This window comes from Barbus barbus (assembly GCF_936440315.1).
Source record: "Barbus barbus genome assembly, chromosome: 18".
Lineage (NCBI taxonomy): Eukaryota > Metazoa > Chordata > Actinopteri > Cypriniformes > Cyprinidae > Barbus > Barbus barbus.
In genome coordinates, this window is record NC_136746.1 from 24687200 (window position 1) to 24709783 (window position 22584).

At 36.1% G+C, this 22584-nt stretch overlaps 2 protein-coding genes across 2 annotated transcripts in view; one reads left to right on the top strand and one right to left on the bottom strand.

Annotated features, from left to right (window-relative positions):
• Nucleotides 1-327: 327 nt before the first annotated feature.
• On the bottom strand, nucleotides 328-16969 carry LOC306884251 (metal transporter CNNM1-like; the record flags this gene model as incomplete). The annotated part of the gene is made up of 10 exons (XM_079439984.1): nucleotides 328-457; nucleotides 1550-1660; nucleotides 2626-2730; nucleotides 3997-4237; nucleotides 5094-5239; nucleotides 6148-6247; nucleotides 7139-7308; nucleotides 7595-7735; nucleotides 9024-9167; nucleotides 15526-16969. The coding sequence occupies 10 exons, from the start codon at nucleotides 16967-16969 to the stop codon at nucleotides 378-380; spliced, it is 2682 nt and encodes an 893-aa protein (XP_079296110.1). The 3' UTR covers nucleotides 328-377.
• Nucleotides 16970-21624: 4655 nt separating this feature from the next.
• The window catches only part of LOC306883893 (inactive heparanase-2-like), a gene marked incomplete at both ends in the record, with an annotated part of 71576 nt that continues 70616 nt past the window's right edge, over nucleotides 21625-22584 (top strand). The window contains one exon of the mRNA XM_079439397.1: nucleotides 21625-21875. Coding sequence (XP_079295523.1) covers nucleotides 21625-21875 — 251 coding nt within the window. The remainder of the gene's footprint in view (nucleotides 21876-22584) is intronic.

The window sequence follows — 22584 nt, forward strand, 5'->3', positions numbered from 1 at the left end:
CCTCTCATTGGTCAAACGGTTGGCTTCAGCTCTCCAGGCTTGTGCTTGCTGGCTTTGCCCGGGGTCAGAGGTCAGAATGTCATTACCACAGTAACTGGAGATGACATAATCATAAACCGCCATCAAAACTGTAGTATATCACCGGTTATGTAGCATCTCGTCAATGTGTGTCTTGCTGCATGTTGTATGTTTCAGGTTTGTTGTAACAGTAGATTTCTGAAGGCAAGGTTTTCTGATGCTACATCTGTTGTGGTGGTCATTGTACACTGGGTTGTGCTTTCTCTCACTCAGCATCCAGAAAAAGGCTGGAGAAGATTTCACATTTGTGGAAGAAGCAGGTGAGAGACCAAGAGAGAAGCAAACCCTAACTATGAATGCTAGGTCTTCACCTGTGATTGTTCAGGGTTGTCTTCCAAAGGTTTATCTCCATCACGAGACTTCTTTATTTTTTTGTTGTCTGGAGAGTAGAAAGTGAAATGTAAAATGCCTAGTTTTGAACTGACCTGAATATTTGAAGTAAAAAAAAAAAGCTGTCAACTGATAAGTGATGAAAACGTCTGATTGATGAAGACTGTGATTTAGAAAATAGAACATGTGTCTGGCAGAATTTAAGTAATAATGCTGTTAAAATTTCAATGCAAGTCCTGAATTTGAACTGAAAGATGGATGCAGAATTGCAATTTGAATTTGAATGTAAGTAGAATTAAAATCAATTGAAAACTATAATTTTTTTTACCAGGAGAGTAAGGTTTGTCAATACTTTGAATGTTAGCTTGACAAAGGCATATTTGAAATAAAAAATAACACTGAAAATTAAATCTTATATATTTTCTATATATACTGGAATTTCATATACTGAAATATTATACAAAATTAATGAATATTAAATATGATGTATTTCAATTAATGTAATACTTAAGAAAATGTTGATACATAAATCATATATATATTTTATATATATATATATATATATATATATATATATATATTTTTTTTTTTTTTTTTTTTTTTACATATAAAACCTTAAATATATAATATATAAACGTATACAGTATAGAAAGCTTTACAAGCTATAAGTTTGTAAGTTATAAGTTTGCTTCCCAGCGAGGTGTATTCTTCAAATACAATCTAAATTGCTTTATAAAAGTGTCTACTTCATGCATGAATGAAATTAGGAAACATTACTGAAGCGATGATGGTTGACTAGTCTAGTTGGTTAGGCTAGTCAGAAAGCTATGCCAGAGCAATTTTTTAACAGCATGAATGATTTCTTGATAAAAATGTTTTTGCAGGAGCAACAAAGGCTGCTGACCCAGAAATATGTCCTATTTGCATAAATCACATTGTTCTGAGTGACTTGTCTTTTTTTATTAAACAGATGCGTGGGTTGCAGTTTGCCTGGCTGGTTGCTAGGAAACAGATGGAGTTTGAAAATGCAGACTAAAAGCAGGTGTGTGTGTGTGTGCGGCTGTAAACGCAGGTGTCGTGTCATTACTGGGCAGATTCACAAATTTGCGATTCAGTCAGGTGCTTGACAGCTGATACACACTGAGTTTCCGGAGCAGTTTTTTCCCCAGGTTCTCATCCGAGCCGCCCAGAGAGTGAGAGCTGATGAGCTGGGATGTAGACAGGTCCGTCTCCATGGGTACGGCCGTCGCATCTGAAATAGATCGGACACACTATGACAACGGGCCACGATCACATGACAAACTGGAAAGTCATTGGTTAGTCTCTTCTCTTCTCTTCTCTTCTCTTCTCTTCTCTTCTCTTCTCTTCTCTTCTCTTCTCTTCTCTTCTCTTCTCTTCTCTTCTCTTCTCTTCTCTATACATCCGAACTTCATGATTCTTGATTTAGTCATTCTCGTTAACCTCCAGTCATAACAAGCAGAGCTGAAATGGACACTTCTAGCCTGATGTCAACATTGCTTTGCAGGTCATATAAACAAAGACTAGAGCTCATGCATTTCCTCTCCCTGCAGTCTGTCAAACGTCTCGCTTGCTGTCAAACAGCCACTCCAGTGTTTGAAACTTTGGGTGCATTTAGTCAGAGAGCAGACCACCACCCTTCTTAAAGGAATAGTTCGGCCAAAAGTCAACATTTTGTCATTGTTTACACACCCTTAGGCCATTTTCTAACCTGTATGCTGTATTTATTTCTTTTAAAGACATACAGATATTTTGAAGAATCTTTAGGAACCTTTTACTGCATAAAGGTATAAAGTAGTCTATACACTTACAGTATTAAAAACTATATTCTAAAGCTTTGAAGTTTTACTGTATAATAGCATTGCTTGAGAAACAGATAAAAATGTAAATGAATTTGAAAGTAATAAGAAATAATATTCTTAACAAATTTTCAGTGTGTGTCCATGGGAAGCATACAGGTTTGAAATGGCATGAGGATGAATAAATATGTAAAAATAAAATAAAAATAATTCATTTTTGTATTTCAAAAAGTGCAGTTTCTACAGTGATTTATGTTCATGTAATGCCCAGTCTCTTCTTTTGAGTTGGTTTTTAGCAGCTTTTATAAACATTTTTGGACTTACTGAGGTAAACACTGTATATTGGTGCATAAAATTAAGTCATGGTTTGGCTTCAGAAATCATCCTTCAGTTCACCCACCAGTTCCTTCTTTTCTCTCCACACGATTGTCTCTTATATATGGGGTGTCATCCATACGCAGGAACACAGAGTCACTGGGGCTCTTCTGTCCATCTGACTTACTTCCTACAGGGGGAGCCAGAGAGCCACAGTCAGATGATCACACAGGAAATAAAGCAGACAGGAGTTTGTAGCACTATGCAGGAGTATCTGATTAAAAAACAATGAGCAATCAAAGACATTTAAAGCTTTGAGTCCATGTCTTTTGACATAAAAATTCTAATTGATTTACCAAACACAATATTTTTGACCTGTGTTGACATAAAACCGCATACTAACATACTACTATTTCTATAATATAAAGCTAGTATGCAATTATCAATGCAGCCACATTTGCTATTGAAACAGGAAGTTGGTGTGGATGGATTGAAGGCCTTGACCTTTTTTAAAACAACCAGTAGCCTTTAATTTTCATGACAACCTGAGATTATCCACAGTTTTTACTGAGGATGAAAGCAATGAAGAATGAAAAGTGCAGTTGTAAATCAATTGAAAGTCTACATTAAATTATATTAAAAATTATGCAATATTTTTAGTACATTTTTTATTCCAGGAAAAAAAAATATATATATTTTGGCAAATTTTGACAAAAAGCCAAACCGTTATGATTTCATGGAGATTTTAGTTAAAACTCTGACTCTGTTTGTGAAACTGCTGTCATAACAGGTTTTAATCTGCATTGCATGCAAAGTCTATTCAATATTTACAGTAGCATTTGATATGAATGCAAACATTGATATGATATTGTTTAACAGTGTAATTTGATTACCCTGCATTTGATCCTGTTCTTTAGTACAGGCCTCATTTATTAGAGGAAACTGAACTTAGTTGTGTTTGACATTTCTAAGTGATTTCTATCTTAAGAATCAGAGTTAAACCTTTTCATACAAAGTCTGATTAGTTTTAGTAAGAGGATTAGACTTCGGCCATCTGTCTTGTTTTGCACTTGGAAGAACCGTCCTAAATCCATCACATGTACCACCAACATGCATTATCTGCATCCTCGCTTTCCACAAAGATTACAGTGACTGACATTGATATGTTATGGTTATTTGAGTGTATTCAAACTTATAAAACAACTCTTTTGGTGTTCCTCAAACAGTGGCTTCACATTGTGGTTATGCAATCGCTGCCAACTTCAGAAAAGATCAGAAGCCTTTGGAGATGAGCTCAAACGGTCTGTCATATAAAGCTTTTCTGACTGTTTCCTAGCTCCCAAGGAAATATATTTCAGTGCTTTCGTGTCAAACTGTTTTAATACTCCCTTGCTGCCTGAAAAACGAGCAAGAGAATCCAAGAACGATGCTGTAAATGAGAAGCGAATGCACTCACGGACGATGCGGTTCCTCTCATTAAGGGTGGTGGTGCTGTCTGGCTGTCTGTAGAGGTGGCTGTGCTGGTGGAATCGGGTCAGACAGGGCCGTGGCTCTGTCAGAGGAAGGGCGATGCTGTTGGAACGTGTCTCAGGGATTGTCATTCTCTCCCCGGGTGCTTGACTCTCTGCGTCGGGTGTTTGTGGAGAGCTGTCCATGCGTGTAGCTGTCAGGGCGTTCTGATAATGGTTACGAGTGATCTGGAAAGAAAGGCATAACATACCGAGACATCTCATAATTCTATCTGATTTTTAACATATAGCATTAGAATGTTACATTATTATTTAATTTAATTAATTTATTTATTATTTAATATTATTTAATATTATTAAAAAGTATTTGCTTTAGCACTTTTGGAGCAAAGCTAAAGAACACTGAAAAATAAAAACCCGATGGGAGTTCTTGGATCAGCCTCAAAAAAAATTTTTTTAACCTGGGCCATATTTTACCTCAAAATCAATAAAAAAAAGACTACATTTTTAATAAAGAGAATTAATTTTCTTTTCAATTCACCCCAAATCTCCATTACTGTCAAGCGCCAGAAAGTGAAACATGTGGGCCAATTATTTTTTAATCAAATTTGCTTGTATTTTATATATTAATTTTTAATGCAAAAATAAAACTAAAATGTTAAAATTATAAATTAACATATGCTTTTATGCTTTTTCCTTGTGCACACATTCATTAATTATTTAAATGGAAAGTACAATTGTAAGTATATGTTATGGTCATATTAAATTTAATGCTGCTCAATATATTTTTGAATAAAATCAAAATGTAGTAAAAAATAAATGTATTATTGAAAAAAAGGGAAAAAAAAGAATAATGTATCTAGACAGGATTATTTTCATTACAATAATAAAAATTAAATTCTCTTTCAGCAATACAGTAATGAGAATTTAGGTTAAAAACTTTAATGGTCTTAAAATTAAATAAAAATACAATACTAATTTCTTTAAATATCAGGGTATGAAAAATAACATGACCCTGAATTTTCCCCTCATCCAGCTGTCTGAGAAACCGTTTTTGTTTTTTTCTCAGCATGGTCAAGTTTACCTTAATGATCTGTAGGTCTGTGAGCTGGCGAACTGAATAGTCTGGTAAATACGGTCCTCCGCTGATGCTCAGTTGACCTAGACTGCCTCCGTGGATTGTAGTATCTGAATGATTGAGACCGCTGCTCCGGGACGGTGATCTGTGGACTGGATCACACCAATAGAAGTCATTCAGTTAATTATTGCTTTAATTATTGCCACAGATATTTAATGTTTCTTTAGCTAGCATATTGAGAGCCTGCTTACTAATATATATGTGTGTGTTGAGATTCACTCCCTACATATTAAAAAAATCAGTATGTACAAAGTATTTTTTCAATGAATTCTTTTAACTGTTAAAATGTGGCAAAACAAATGTGTTAAAAATAATAAATGCAATGCTAAAAAAGCAGAAAACCTTTTAGTGTTGTGTGTACAACCATGATCATGAGAGCAATAAACAAAACATATGCCATACACAGAATCTCTTTGTGTCCATGTTGATGTCATATCTCATTAGCAGATGCTAAAGTCCTGGATGGAGTGTGTTGGTATACAGTACGTGTTTGCGTCTTTTCTTTGTGTGTTTATATCACAGAGAGATGCAGAGAAAACCCTCACCAGAGAGACAGACTATATGACACTTAGCTTACATTTAACACACATTCATTCTGAATTCATTTCTTCAACAAGAGCTAAAGGCTCCATCCTTTAAGTTATTTTTACATTTTCTTGATGCTGAGCTTCTGAGATTTTCATCCTTATATAATAACGTGCCATTTTACTTGAGTGGGCAGATGAGAGTTTCTCTCCTGCTGTAATTACCCGACTCTACTCTCTTATGATTTACATAGCCGCTCTATTTAGATTTGCTGCCTTAATTATCTCTGGAGAGCATTGCTGGGGTCACGTATGCTCCATGCTCAACGCCTCTCAGAGTTTTTAATTGCTCATTAATATTTTTACTGCAGGAAAACCTTGTTCGAGATATTATGGAAACTCAGGTGGATTTATTTAATGGGGCACTGTTCAGCTCCAGTGATGAATTCTGTCAAATATTAAATCGGCAAACAAACCTGTGGGTAGGATGGTCATGATAGAAGGTAAGCCGTAATATGTAAATGGCCCATTTTCAAACTTTAGTCCCTCTTTTCCGATCTCTACCTCCACTCGACCCTGCAGCAAGAGAGAGATGGTTCACACATTTGCACTGCTGAGAACTTTAAAACTTTTACAAATTATGAAAACTGAGAAAACTATCTCCACTTACAGTGTTTCGATAGTGAAAATGCTTTTATTTTGCATGCAGTTAATGTAATATAATTTTGCCATACATTCTTTAATTAGCATAAGAGTTTGAACAAATATAATCTTTAAAAAAAAAAATTAAAATAAAAAAAATTAACAAAATGCAAACTGAGGAAAATTACATTTTTCTCCCCCTAAAGTGGGGTCCAATAGTGAAACGCTTTTATTTAGCATTTTGTCATAAAGTGTTTTGAAATTACTTCTTTTTTTTTTATAATATATTTTTATTATTTATAAAACTAATTTAGGAAAGTAAAATTTTTTCCTCTTAAAGCGAGTCCAAAAGTGAAAAAAGCTTTTATTTAGCATTTTATTATATAATTTATATTATATAATAAAATTACAATATAATTTATATGTAATATAATTTTGACATAAATAAAAAATCTATAAATTCATTGATTATCATAACAAATATATTTTTGAACAAATATATATTTTAAATATTTTTTATGATTTAATAAAATTATTTATTTTCCTGTGTTTGCAATTATGAAAACTGATGAATACAGCTTACAGAATCCACTTACAGAAAAAAATGATTTATTTAGCATTTTATTATATAATTTATATTATATGATAAAATTATAATATAATTTATATTATATGTAGCCTAATATAATTTTGTCATAAATTACTTTATCTGCATACATTTGAACAAATGTATTTTTTTAATAATAAATATTTATAATTTTTAACATTATTTGATAATGACTTATGATGACTTTAGAATGTCTTTTAAAACCTGTAGTACTTTACCTGCAATATGAGGACGAAAAAATCCACTGGCTTGTTGCGCTGGAATAGGTAGTGCTTTGGAGATCGCTTGTTTTTCTCATCAAACTTGACTTCCTGCACCACGCTCGGGTGCTTTATCAATCGCAGGAGGATCTTTTCTGAGAGATGCGTCGACTTAAAAGGCTCTACTTCTACCGAAAGAAAGAGAACAGAGAGGACAACAAACACATTAATGATATTGACAATGAAACAGCAGCATTCTGATCCTTCATCATTTGTTGACCATTTGCAATGCTGCACCAAATGAGTAGATACACTAGATTGTCAAATTATCACGAACACATGCTTTTGGTCTTGAACTGCATGTTCTTTAAACCTAACTTCCAGTTTCTTAACACTTCAAATCCTATTAATCCAAAACTGTCTGAATTGATCATTAACAGGGTCAAATATTTGACAACTGAGAATTGAGATTACCTGTTGCTAGAAAGCGATGTGTTGCAAGCAGAAGCTGTGGTGAAACTTTGACCTTCATTTCACTCTCTGACAGTTTAAATATGGAGAAATCTTGCTGTTTCCTCTCATGGTGAGACACTCTCCTCTTCGTACGGTTATCAGCTGCCACAACACAACAGCAATGCATTATACTGGATAGGCTTTACCTCAAACCAGTGACAATATGAAAATATGCTTGAGATGCAAAATACAGACAATAAAAGGTTAACTGTTATATTGATCTCCAGGCAATTTATACAGTATTTCACTCAAGATAATTGCATAATATAATTCACAAAACGGTCATAGAAATGTATCTTTATAAGCTTTTTAGAGCCCTTATTTGTTATAGATCTTTATTTTTTTATTACAAAAGGAGACAAATTAGATGATTAGCCATACACAATCAATCAATCAATAATATTTGTGCAAAAATGCACTTTGATTGAACTGCACAACAATTTTCTTATAGGATTAAGTTTATTTATTTATTTTTTTATATAATTTAAGAATATAGGATATTCATTTTCATATGTGGTATTTTATTTTTTTATTTTTTTTTACTAAAGTTTTATTGCACAATTGTATTGCACTGTGTCCATTAGTGCTAAAATGAAATTAAATTTCGAATTATTATGCAAATGATATTTTATGTGTTATTATATATTATATATTGTTTATTATATTATTTTAACTTAAACATAACAGTATTGTTTTTAGTAGTATTTAAACTAAAACATGTGTTAAGTATATATGTTACAGCTGAAGATCCAAGCTGAATCTTTTTTTGCATAATCTGTTATTGCACTATAATTGCAGGTTCCTATTGAGACAATTTACCCCACTTTGGAGCTACTTGAATATGTTGTCACATAAGGTCAAGATGGTATTCCTAACTATAACTTATTTCCATGGCAGGAAACTTTTTTTGTAGTCAAGATGTTAAGGTTAATGTCTGAATTCACTTTTCAAGCTAACTTACAAAATATTCATAATAAAAAGTACAAACCCTAGTCTCCCCCAGCATGTTAGCACTGTTAATCGTGGTTAAAAATGCATTGATAATTGCAGAGAACAGGCTTTGCCAGAAGACAATAACACAGAGTTCTGGAATACAATCAGTGCGATAATTATTTGCAACAGGGTCACGCTGTTATCAACTATGCATGAGGAAGCAGTAGGAATCAGGGCAGGCTTTCACTCAGACAAATGCTCTGGAATGGCTGTGTAGAGAAAATATTCTTAATATAATTCACTATTAGACGGATTTTGTAACTTTCAGGTGTTTGAGTGTTCATCTGAAGCTGTTTGAGTGTTCATCTGAAGCTTTATTATTGAAAGATGAGAACATAGAAAAATAAATGTTGCAAAAGTGCACCAGACTTAAAGAACAGAAGTAGTAAACACCTACTGTAGAGGTCCGTTTCGTCCACAATCTCAGACTTGATGATTTCCTCGATGACGTCTTCTAGAGTGACGATGCCCATGACTTCGTAGAAAGGATCTCCTTCTCCTTCATTATTGACCCTCTGCACGATAGCCAAATGAGATTTCCCTTTACAGTGCCAGAGAAAGACATAGGAGCATCATAGCAGGATATGCAATTGGCATTTAATTTTATACTCCTAATCTGCATCCTCATTTATGCAAAGTATATTAAAGCCATTTTCACAAAAACTGCAGTGCTATTAAATCAATCCATGAATCAATTAAGTTATTAGGCAAAGTGTGCAAAATCAATAGTCACACAACTTTAGTAAATGAAGCCCTGTCCTTTTATTTTACCCTTTGGATACTTGTATGTCATTTCTGTTGCAGAGAGTCTTTTGCGCTGTTAAACTGATTTGTCACATGACATAAAGAGTGCTTGAAATGAAGGCTCATGAAGAGATTAACTATGACAGTTCTGAAGATTCAGACCTGACCTTATGTAAAGAGCGCTGAGGGGTTATGCAACGGGGTTTGGGAAGCCCTGTGGCTCTGAAGATGAAGCATGCTAAAAACCTGGAATCTGTTGGAATTTCTATTTTTTAGTCTTTAAAAAGCTGCTTTGGCATTAATGGTTATTCTAACATTAGTTCACGTCTCCCTTTAAATAATTATAATGCCAAAATGTGAAATTTTCTGTATTTATAGATTTATATACACTACCGTTCAAAAGTTTAGGGTCATTTTAGTTGTTTTTTTTAAAGGATGCATTAAATTGATCAAAAGTGAGAGTAAAACATTTGTAACGTACAGCAGATTTTTATTTATATAAAATGCTGTTCTTTTGAACTTTTTATAAAATCAAGGCATTCTGAAAAAAAAGATGGTTCCTACAAAAATGTTAAGCATAGCTGTTTTCAAAATTGATAATAATAAGAAATGTTTCATGAGCAGCAAATCAGCATATTAGAATGATTTCTGAAGGATCACGTGACACTGAAGACTGGAGTAACGATACTGAAAATTCAGCTTTGCATCACAAATAATTCTGATTTAAAATCAGTATTAAATATGTTATAAATATTATTTATAATAATAAATATTATTTATAGTAAATATTATTATTATGTATTAAAATAGAAAACAGCTATTGTAATAACATTTCACAATATTACAGTTGCACATCCACAATGTTGTAATGTCAGATGCATTTATGTATTAACAATGGCCATTTAATATTTACCAGAGCCTTATGAGGAATCATTAGAGTTGAAGTCTGGTCTTTTCAACAGATTGTTTTATAAATCTCTCATAATGTAATGCAGCTTTGCCAACTGTCTGTTGTTGAAATATGGGGCTGCTAAATCTATATTGGCACCAACTGCAAACCAGCAGCTTGTTGCTGCAGCAAAGCTATATCTCATTTCACATGCAAAGAGGTCACCTACATTGGAATCTTAAAGGAACAGCAGCAAAAAAATTGTCATAAAAGCTAAATTATTGTAAAAAATGTATATGACCCTTTTAAAAAGCTTAAAATATGAAGCACGTTCAGTGTTGCTTATAAGTTTGATCACTGAATTCCCAGACAGAAGCTCTTTGCAATGGAACAAATGAAACATCCCAGCTAGCATTTCTGTTAATCATCAGTCAGCCAGATTTGGAATATCATTTCAGGCGGAGAAGATTAAATACTTAATCCTCAACCTTTGGATAGAGAGAACCTAACGGACAGAAGCCTCTCTCACGCTGTGGTCTCCGTGGTAGTGGCACAAGCTGAGTGAAGTGAAGAATTCTGCAGGAGTCAGGTGGAGAGCAAGGGCAATGCAGCACCTCAAAGCTGATGTTCAGGGAACCGCATTACATCACTAAGCTATTATATAACACGTGCACGCATGCACGTGGAACCAGGGGGTCTGAGCCCACGCGGATGTCCCTGCGATTCCCTCAGCTGCTGTGCCAAGCAAACGAACTCGTTAAAGCTGGCACTATACTCTACTCATGTGATGCATGGCAGAGCAGTATGGTGGGAAAACGGAAAGAAACACACAGAAGGAAATGCCTGACTGATTTCTAAATACAATCCAATTGCTCAGTTTGTCCTAAAAATGTATATGCAAATAAATGCATGATTTTCTGTGTTAAATGTTTTTTAAAATCATGTTTTAGGCCTTTTTAATTTTGATGCTTGTGCAGCATGCATGTTGCATTTGAGCTGGATAGTTCACCCCAAAATGAAAGTTCTGCTATCATTTACTCACCCTCATGTTGTTCCAAACCTGCTTTACTTTCTTTCTTCAACTGAACACGAAAATAGATATTTTGAAGAATTTCAGTTTATGGTGCCCATTAACTTCCATAGTATTTTTTTTCCATACTATGGAAGTCAATGGGGACCATCAACTATTTAACCCGTTTAATCCCAAATTTTTCCCAGACATGAAAATATCCAAATGAAGTGGCATAAGTAGCCCTTTGAAATAATCAATAGTCATTTTTTGAATTTTTTTTGGAAAAGTGTGTGAAAAATTGTGTTTTATGTTCGGTCACAATTGTGGGACAGTGGGATAATGTGTGTGCTGAAATCACATATTTCTGCAGTCATAAAGATTGTTATATATCTTAGCCCAGCTATTTTAAACTGTTTGATCACATTCTAGGGTTATTATTATGCATAAAAAACCTTATGCAACATTGATAGGAACACTGAGATTAAAAAATTCAACCATCACCACATTTCAAATGAGTTAATTTTTGTAAAATATAACATAACATTTTTATATTAATGCTACGAGTATTACAACATCATTATTGTACATTTGAATTTTTAATTTAGTGCAATATTTTGTCATTGCAACATTTTATTGTCATGTTTACCAGCAACTGCAATTGGATTTATATTGTATAGCTAAGTTCACTGTTATCCCAGCGGTCACTATTGTGACCATCAACATGTTTACTCATTCTATGACCACACTCAACAAAACTAAATATATGCAAATGCATATCTTAATACTAGACACCCTAAAGATAATGTGTACAAAAAAACTTTGTCATATCTTTATGTTAACATATTTTACTAGCCTTTTGTTTTGGAGCTTTGATGCAGTTATCATCTTCTCAAGGTGTCATGTGACAATTTGCACTAATCATGTGAAACTGCACATATTTAATTGAGACCCTTTATTTTTTCCATATTTGCAGGAAGTGCACCAAAACATCAGTCAGTAAGGTTTTTAGAGCTTTATAAATGAAAACCTTTTTTACGGTGGGATTAAATGGGTTAATTACCAACATTGTTCAAAATATAATTGTAATGTTCCACAGAAGAAACAAATTCCTACAGGTCCGGTACAACTTCAAGGTCTGATTATTCATGTAGAATACAGTTTGAGGAATAGGAATTATGTAGCTATTGATCCTGAAATTTGAGGGGACATACACTTTGTTTTTTTCCTTTGGAGGATCAATGGCAAGAGTCTAGCGCCACCAACAGTTCAAAATTTCACATACAAATGTAGCTGATAATTGATGAACTGAATAGAAACTAAATTCTCTCCTTTCATTCCCTGGCGTGGTTTAAATTACTAGATTTTTGGCCATTTTTTTTTCTCTCTTATCTAGTTTGGCCAGTTTTTTAGCAAACTATTTTCAGACAAACCCTGAGCCTTTGGATTGTTTTTTTTTTTAGCACCATTTTCTGCAGTGGAATCATTAGCAAACATCAATGGGCATGCCATTAATGTTCTTGGTTCTTTTAAAATGTATTTTTATCAGCTTTTTGTCTTTATATGACAGTCCAGCAGAGTTAGAAGAGGAAACAACAGATAGAAGTAATGGAGACTGCCAAACAAATCGTGATCAGTCAGATCCTGTGTGATTTCTTGCTTCTAAATTTATCACAAAAGCTTACACTCTGCCTATGTTTGAATGATGTTTAAAGGGATAGTACACACAAAAGTGAAAATGAACAAAAGCTGATATTTTGAAAAATGTTTTTCCTCCCAATGAGAGTTAGTGGGGTTAAAAACACTCTTAAATTGTCATTTTTGGTCCAGAGAACAAATAAAGTAATGCAGTTTTGGAGAATTTACCTGTTGGGTTGAACTGGTGAAGTAGCAGATTTTAAATAACCAGTGTATGTTTTAAATTCAGCATTTTTTAATTATGTGCTGAAAAGAATAATAGCTTTTACTGTTTTTAAAAGTACATATGCACTTAGTTTACCACTCAAAGGTCATTTTATTCAGCTTCACCTTTACCTGCTGTTCAGCATCTGCCTTACTTCACTGAGTGGAGATGGAAAGGTTGAGCCTGCATATTTCATAATTCCTGCTGTAATATGTTCACTGGAGGCAGAAGCTTCAAAGAGTGACAGGCTGGGTGTTCACAGTGTGAGGAAGCAGATCCTCTTCTCTCTCGCTCTGCTCTTTTTGTCCATATGTTCCCAAACTGAGACACTGATTGGACCAAAAGGTCACTGCTGCAGCTAATCTGCCCTGATGTTTCGATACAGACAAGCACTTGGATTTAAAGGGATAGTTCACCCAAAAATGACACTATACTTCATTTACTAAACCTCGTGTCGTTCCAAACCTGTATGATGTCTATACACAGCTAAACTGCATGTTATTTTTCCCATTTTATTTTTGGAGCTTAAAAGAATAGTTGTCAACATCAAAAATGAAAATTTGCTCACCCTCAGGTCTTCTGGAATCAACAGTTTAAAGTTAAACACATCTCAATGATGGATTTGTTTCATACAAGCACACAGATTTTTGCTTCACAAGATGTTAATTGATAGACTGGACTTGTGTGGATTACTTGTGGATTATTCTGATGTTTTCATCAGCTGTTTGGATTCTCATTCTGACGGCACCCATTCACTGCAGAGGATCCATTGGTGAGCAAGTGATGCAATGCCACAGGTAGATTTCTCCAAATCTGTTCTGGTGAAGAAACAGACTCTATCTTGAATGGCCTGAGGGTGAATACATATTCAGCAAATTTTCATTTTTGGATGAACTATTCCTTTAACAGCTTTGGTCACTGTGAACTGTCATAAAAGAAGTGTATATAGATTATTTTTACATAGAACATTTACATGACAAAAATACTGTAACAACATACATTGTTACAGTACATGCATGTTTACAGTTCCATTTAAATGGTGCGATTACTGAAAATTGAGAGCAGTCCACTACTAGGTAAACTTTGACCTCAGTTCTAAGTTTAATGAATTCTCTCAGACAGTTCTGCTGTGTGGTGGAAAATAAATTCAAGTCTTGCACAAAGATTAAACTCAATCCAGGGTTAAAGTGCAGTGCGGTGTCAGTCTGTAGTGAAAATCCTATTTTTGGTCTGGATGCTGCGTAAACTGCCCTGGATTCCTATGGCAGTTATGGAACTGATACTGTTGATGATCCCTTTACTAAATCTACTGCGTACGAACATTAGTGGCCTGAGGGGAAGGTAAATCTGGTGAATCTTGCACCCTGTGAGAGTGGTACATCTGGCAGGTTACTGCATTACAGCTGAATTATGGCACTCTGCACCCTGCTGTTGCTGCTCTGTAGCTTTCACTCTGTTCCTTCACAGAAAACACCATCAATCTCAATAAGACATTATTACGTAATTGTCACTGTGATGCAGTAGAAGCCAAAGTATGATGTCATACCAGGCGTCAGAACGGATCACATCAGTGTCTAGACTTTGTGCAGGGCAAGATCAAAAGGAAATGGTATGCATCCCTGCATTCCACACAGGTCAGTGCTTGGCATGAGTAATTCATGGATTTTCAGTTAAAGGCGTGTCAAAATATGACTAATACAAACTCTCTGGTAAACAGTAAGGAATGATGACGGAATGAAAATGGTTGCCATGGGAACAAATTCAGATTATTGGAGTCCAGCTGCAGCCTCTCTGCAGATCTCTGCAGAAGTTGTGCTGATGCTAAATGTACAATGTATGATGTCAAAAAAGTATTCTATACACACACACACACACACACACACACACATATATATATATATATATATATAGATTTAGATTTTCATTTACAATTCCATAATTTCAAAGTACAATATGTTCTCTCACACACTGAAGTTACTGAACAGTTCACCCAAAAATGAAAACTGTCATCATATATATCATCTTCATGTTTTTGAATTCTTAATTGTATGCACATCTAATTCTGTGTTGGATGCAAAATAAGATATTTTGAAATGTTGCTATAGTGGGTTTTTTTTTTTTATCCGTACAAATTCAATTTAATTAAGTCCAATGTTTTATTAACTTGATATTTAAAATACATTTTGTTACACAGAAGAAAGAAATGCATACAGGCTTGGAACGAAATGAGGGTGAGAAATTATTTTTGTCTGAATTACCCTTTTTCACACTGATTTAAAAAAATTATTATTATTTTTTTTCTTCCCTGTTGTAACTTTACACAACTGGAGTCCTAAGATGTACAAACATCTTACCTTTTTTGAATTGCTCCAGCATTGCATCCAGTTTGGTGTCGTTAAAGACACAGTGCAGTGGGTGCTTGTAGAACTCAGTGATGGTTTTTAACGGGGTGCAGTCATCTGGATCAACAAAGGCCAGATCTTTGACGAACAGTATATCAACAATATTAGACCGTTCGTTATCAAACACAGGAATGCGAGTGTATCCGCTCTGCATCACGTCTGACATGGTGTAGAAGTCCAGGATGGCATCCGAGGCCAGCATGAAGCAGTCATTGAGAGGGGTCAGCACATCTTCCACCGTTTTGCTCCTGAGTTCCAGAGCTCCCTGGATGATGTTCAACTCTTCTTTCACCAGGTCATGATAAGGGTCGGTAACTCTCAGCATAGCCAGTAACTTCTCGCGGGTGTAGAAGTTGCTGATTTCCTGGTGCAACATATTGTCTAGGAGTTTGCTGATGGGATATGTGATGGGGAAAGTCAGCAGCATCAGCATCTTGGTCAGCCACACGGTCTTGGACGCGATAGCCAGCCCGTGTCTGGACGCAACGGAGTGCGGCAGGATCTCTCCGATGAAGAAGATGAGAAAAGTGCACGCCGCAGTAGAGACGGGCGTCACTCCGAGGATCTGGCACATCCAGACCACCAGGAAAGTGTTGGTGAGCACGTTGCACAGCACCAAAGTGCACAGGACGTAGTTGCCGTGTTTGCGCACCGACTCGATCTTGTGCGCGTACTTTTGCTCCTTGTCCGTGCCACTGTTCTGCAGCACTTTGAGCTCCACCGGGTCCAGCGCGAGCATGCTAATCACCAGCCCACTGAAGAGCGCGGAAAGCGCCAGAAGCAGCACCGACAGACCCGCTTGTAGCCACCCGTCCGTATGCGGCGGCCGCTCCACCACCGCCAGCCAGAAGTCGCGCGTCCGATAGTGCTCCCATTTGATCCCGTCAAAGGCGCACATGGAGTAATACTTGATGTTCTCTCCTCTCCGCAGGTCTTTGGCGAGCAGCTCCACCAGGATGGAGTTCTGGCTGGAGGCTGACTTGAAAGATCCGAGGAGCTCTATATCCGAGCTCCTGGCGCTCTCCTCCACGCACAAGTTGCGTTTGGGATGCACCTGCCCCTCTCTGCCCGGCTCCGGTTCTTCTATGAAAGCGATCCACGGCGCGGCTGTGCCGCCAGCGCTGCTGACAGTCCGGTTGAGCCTCTGCGGAGATGCTGCATAGTACACGCGTAACATGAACCGCGTCCCTTCTGTGGCCTTCAACAGCCCGTCCTGCACGGAGAGATCGCCTCCCGTGTCCTCCGGTCGGAAGCCCAGCAGCCCGCGGCTCGGTGTGGGGAGAGCGGAGGCGATCAGGAGGAGCAGGGGCAGGAGGCATGGTCCGGGGATGCGGTGCGGGAGGAAAGCATCCGCAGCATCCGCAGCCATGATGCTGAGTGGGTTGTAGAAGGACATTGGCGAGCTGGATCACGTGGCGATGACACCCACAGACACACACATCAACTCTGTTTGCCGAGTCAATGTAACAGCTGGAGTCTCGTGTAAATAAAAATGACACCGCAGTGACGTCATGACGCGTTGCAGGGCTGCAATACTGTAAGGAGCAAACAGGAAATATGTAGGCTACAGTCCAGAAGAACGTGCCAAAACACCCAGCCAGAGATGATGTGATACGATTTCTGTTTATTTTACCACTGTAAACCCAAGAAGTCAATGGACAGATATATAAACACAGATAACTATTTTTTATTTTATTTAATATTACATTTAATATAATATAATGTTGTTTAGTAATACAAGTTATCAAAGTATTACTTTAAAGTATCAATTATTAAAGTACTTTTTTCTTTTTTATATATATATTGACAGACTCAGATGGCTGGTGGTCTCTGGGCCTGTGGAGATTGAAAGCTCTAGGCTACTCCTATTGCTTTATTAGTAAACCAGCGACACAAGGTTCAAGATATCAGATATCTGAGTTTTATTGAGTCACTAATTTTGCATTTAATAAAAGTTAAATTTATTATTATTATTATTATTATTGTTTTTATTATCACCTGTATATTCTTAATGAATGTCATGCAATATTTCAACCTTGTGTAAATACAGGTAGCCTAACGTAAATGATCGAATACCTAAATCAGGCTACTTACCGTCCAAAAAAGGCAATAGATGTTCCATTAAAACTTAATGCAAACTTTACTTTTATGTGGAATAAAAGTTAACGAGTCATAAGGAATCTTTGCCACAAGGTGGCACTATATAACAATTTGCATTGGCTTCGATAACTGAATGCCACTGAATGATGGAAACTTACAGACAAGTGATATTGTTCTATTTGACTAATGATATCAAATTGTAATTTTGCAAAACACCTTAAATAATATAACATAAATAGTGGCATGCCTACAACATATATGTTTAAGAAATGGCCCCTGGTAGTTTATTTTATTTATTTATTTTAAGAGAACGCTTGTTCGGTGGTTCTACATATAGGCTAGTATTCACACACACAAATGTATAGGAAGGCATCATGATGTGTATCAGTTACGTTTATAGATATTAAACATCTATAAGATAATAAATCACATTTTGTAATGCAAACTTCCCCTATTTGCATTTCCAGCAGTTTTCGTTCCCAAAAGCAAGAAATTCGTTCTGTGGGATTTTTGTCAAATCATTTCGAAATGTCAAAAAACTCCCTTCGCCAGCAGCGGGGTGAAACAATAAGCTGTGGTCTCATAAACACTTACTTTTATCCCCTGGGTGTTTGGAGCCAGGCCTCAAGCAGACAGCCAATGGCACAGATGATAGACAACACCAATCTGAAGAGTTTATTGGTAAATTAAAACTAAGAGAAAAAGAAGAATTTGGAGATGTTTGGCTGTGTGTACTAACCACTTTTGTCTGCTCAGCATCACTCGCTTCCACCTCGTAAATCAGAGACAAATATGTGGAGTTTTTTGTTGTTTTTTCTCCCTCTTATTGCCCACGGCTCGTCGATATTCAGAGGGACCCGTATGTAAAGCCTTGACCTTGTCGACGGTCTGCAGGGAGGGCTCACAGTACAGTTAGCAGGCTCAGGAAACTTTTACTAATAAGTTATTGATGGTCCACTTGGATGAAATGTTGCACGTCCTTTAGGAGCCTGTTTGAAACAGTGGGAGTGCCGTGCTCGGATGGTTTCACTAAAGACTCAACAGGGAAAATCACAGCACAAATAATATACAAAACTGATATCAAAAGAATAAAGAAAATTCATGCAATCATTCGTGCTTAGTTGTCTAATCCGCGTTTACGATTACTTTCGGGAATTGCTTTACTTTCACAGAATCCTGATTAATTTCTATTGCAAATAGCCTAAATATTCTATTTAATTTCGTGTGCATGAACTTTAAACCTAAACTTTAAAAAGGTGAGTAGACATTTTTTCTATTATTGTAATAATAACTGAAGATGTTATTTGTTGACCTGTATTTTTTAATTATCCTGTGAAATTTGACAATTTAGCCTACCCGACCAAAATATAGGCTACTGTCCAAACATAGCCTAATTGTAGTGTTTATAATCTGAATATAACGCACTACAACGTAAAACATTTTGAGCTTTAGTTTGAAACCTTTCTCTTCTCATCTGATCAGCATAATCTTATTGTTATCATTTTAGTAATTAATAATGCGCGTAAATATTATAACCAGAAACTTTTATGCAGAAATATATATAAGCTATATATATTTTTTTAAGTGAATCTGAAAGGTTTTTATTTTACTAAATGCATTCTAAAATAAACGCCAAATATATTCGGAAGAAATAATTAAACTACTTGAATGCATTATTTAGAACTTTAATCATGTTGTTTTTTTATAGCTAAAATATTTTTTTTTATTAAAGTTTTAACCTCGCGCTTTTTATCAGAATGGAGCAACAGATACGCAATCCGGACTACTTTATATTGTTTTGCTTCACAATAAACTGTACTGAATGTTAACCCTGTTTGATATATTTACTCCCAATAATCTCTGAAACTGTGAGTTCCAGTTTAGAAAGCTAAAAATGAACTTCAAAAGATTTCTCGTATAAAACTTGATAAATCTCGTCATAAATCTGAAGTTAAAGAGAGGCGCCCTGTCTGGTTTACTGCCAAGAAACATACTGTAAAAACAGCAAAGAGTCTTATTTTCTATCTGTTTTCTTTTATTCTCCTTTATTCTGCAGACTGTAGGCTAAGTGGACTGTTGCAGGACGCCCGGGATGTTAGGCCAAAGTGCCCGTCACAGAAGGACAAATCACACGGTTCCCGTTATTAGACATCAGTGTCCTGAGTCAGGTGACAGAGCATTATTTTATTGCCTATACACTGAACTGTGCACGTCTCAAGTTTAATAAGAGCATGGCGTATGCCAGTCACCCATTGAGATGATCGCAAGTCGGCTGGTATGTCACGCCAAAAGATGCACTCATAAAACCGAATTTTTATAGACTAAACCATATGTTCAGCACTTTATATTCACATTGCACAGCAAAAATGTGCAGTGCATAAAGCAATGAAAGGACAAAGAACAGCGTCAGATCTGTGATGCTCGGGAATTATACACATATCAATGGTTTATATATAGCCTACAATTGTTTTATCGAAAAGATAGAAAACTAGCTCGCGCTGGGGGCTTTGTAAACGAATATTTCAAAAAGATAAAGCAAGAAATGTTTTCAGACACAACACGAGGTGAGTTACCAGATGATTTGTGATCTCTATGTTCAATAGTTTGCTTCTAACGAGACCGGTCCCGATGTGAATAATTACAATAAACACATTTTCATGAAAAAGAGAGGCTATTTTTTTCAGTAGGTTATTGATATTTTGTCAGGTGTTTGTTTTTCTTACATGGGGGAAATAATATATTTTCCCCCTATAAATATGTAACGGTTGTTGTATATAATAGTTACACGTTGTATTATATTCTTCAGCATTGTGTATTTCTTTATTATTTCCCCCACGTGGGGTTATAAGCTTTTATCTCTGTAAATTGTCTTTAAAATAGTCCATAGTCCTTTTGAAGAAAACATCATAAGTACACGTATAATAACTTGTTAATGCATATCAACATATCAATATATGAACTTGTAAATAGGTCGTCGGAGGCGAAAAAGCACAAAACAGTTTGTTTTTTAATAACCCTGCAGTAGCAAATCTGTACAATGTTCATCTGTAAAAACAGAAAGCTCAACTTTAAATTCTCTTTACGAAAACGTGTTAAACTTTTCACTATTTGTAGCCATTTATGCACAAAAAAAATAATTTGCTCTAGGATAACGACAACAGGACTGAGTTTTAAAATAAGGTGAACAGTTGATTAGTCCATGAGTAATCATATGAACCGTTACTCTTCGTTTTAGACGACTAAAGCATAATTACGTACTGGTTTAGTACTTCAGTCAGAAAAAAATAAAAAATAAAATATAGAAATAGCAGAAAACAGTCCCTTAAAAATCAACTTTCCAATTATAACCATAAATGACTTTACAGCTTTACAACTCCACTGAAAAATATTTTTAAAATACAGAAAAAAATGATGTACTGGTGTAAAAAACAAAAACAAAACAAACACCAGATATTGTGAAGAACCTATAAATGTAACATAAAAATAACTTTTTAACGCCAAAGAACCATATACAGCCATAAATAATCCTTTACTGAACCAAAGAACGTCTGAAGAGCTACAACTTTTTTGTTTGCGTTTATTCATTTTATTTTATTCTATTCTTATTTTTATTTCATTTTTTTCCTTTGTGTGCAAACAGAGCAATTATGCTTCAGATACCCCCCAGCTGAAGAAGCTTCTGTTAAATAAGAGTCATCTTACCTTTAAGAGCTGTTGCGTTACTACAGAGGGCGGTGCAGGGGCAGCAGTGTGATGGAGGCTGGCCCTGGGGCGTGAGTTTACTCCAGCTAACTCCAAAACAGCTGAAGATAGGGGGGCTGAAAGAGACACCAGTGATCCACGCTCAAGGAGGGGCATAAAAACACTTCAGGTGCTTTTTGATCGGGTTTTATAAGGAGATCTCTGCTGGATCTCCCTCACTGCGCTCCGCCCGGTGCTTGAGGACAGAAGATGCCCAGGCAGTTCCTCTGCCCAGTGTTCGGCTCGTCACTGTGGTTGGCACTGATACTCCAGTCTCTCATTTCCTCCGCCGCTACCTACAGGAGACCAGTGTCCGGAGGGAAGAGACAGAGCTTTCTGGAGAGAACCTTGATTTTACTGGACGTGAATACGCGAAGCCCGGTGAAAGTTTTGAATGACAACTTCCTCTCGTTGCAGTTGGATCCATCTATCGTAAAGGATGGCTGGCTGGACTTCTTAAGGTATTACATTTTTGCAATTACATCTTACGCACGATGATGCTTTGGTGATGCTGATGTGTTGGTGTGGAATTAGAAACAAGATCCTGTTGGAGAAGCCGTCCTATGCTGGTTTGTGTGTTTTAGTACATAGTAGCTGGTTTGAAGCCGGTAAACCATATCGGACAAGCGACAAACCATCTTAAAAGTGGTCGAGCTGGACCCGATAGTGACCAGCCAGAAACCATCTTCCATGTTCCAAGCACAGCTACCCGGCTTAAACTGGATTTTCCAACAGGAACTCTACTAGACATTATCAATGAATCTTTCCAATAACATAGCCTATAACTGCCCAAACACTTAGTACTACTTTTAATCCATCGACCAACGTCTTAAATTCACTAATTTTAAACAATACCATATTTCTGTAAAGATAGGCTACTACAAAACCCGTTTATTTTCAATTCATGTTTGGTTCTCTTTGGAGATATGATCGTCTTTCTATGCGGTTTATAATGTTATCACGTAAAATACCAGTGTAGCCTATTACTTGTATATATATATGTTCGCACTTTTGGACATTGATTTTACGCGCGAAGTACAATTCCACATGTTTACGCGCAATGCTTCAAAAACATCTGTTGGATCTCAGTGAAACTGTGTTGTGGGATGAGCTTCGCATGTGAGCCTATATCTCTCTACACCGCATACGAATATGAATTTATATATTAGA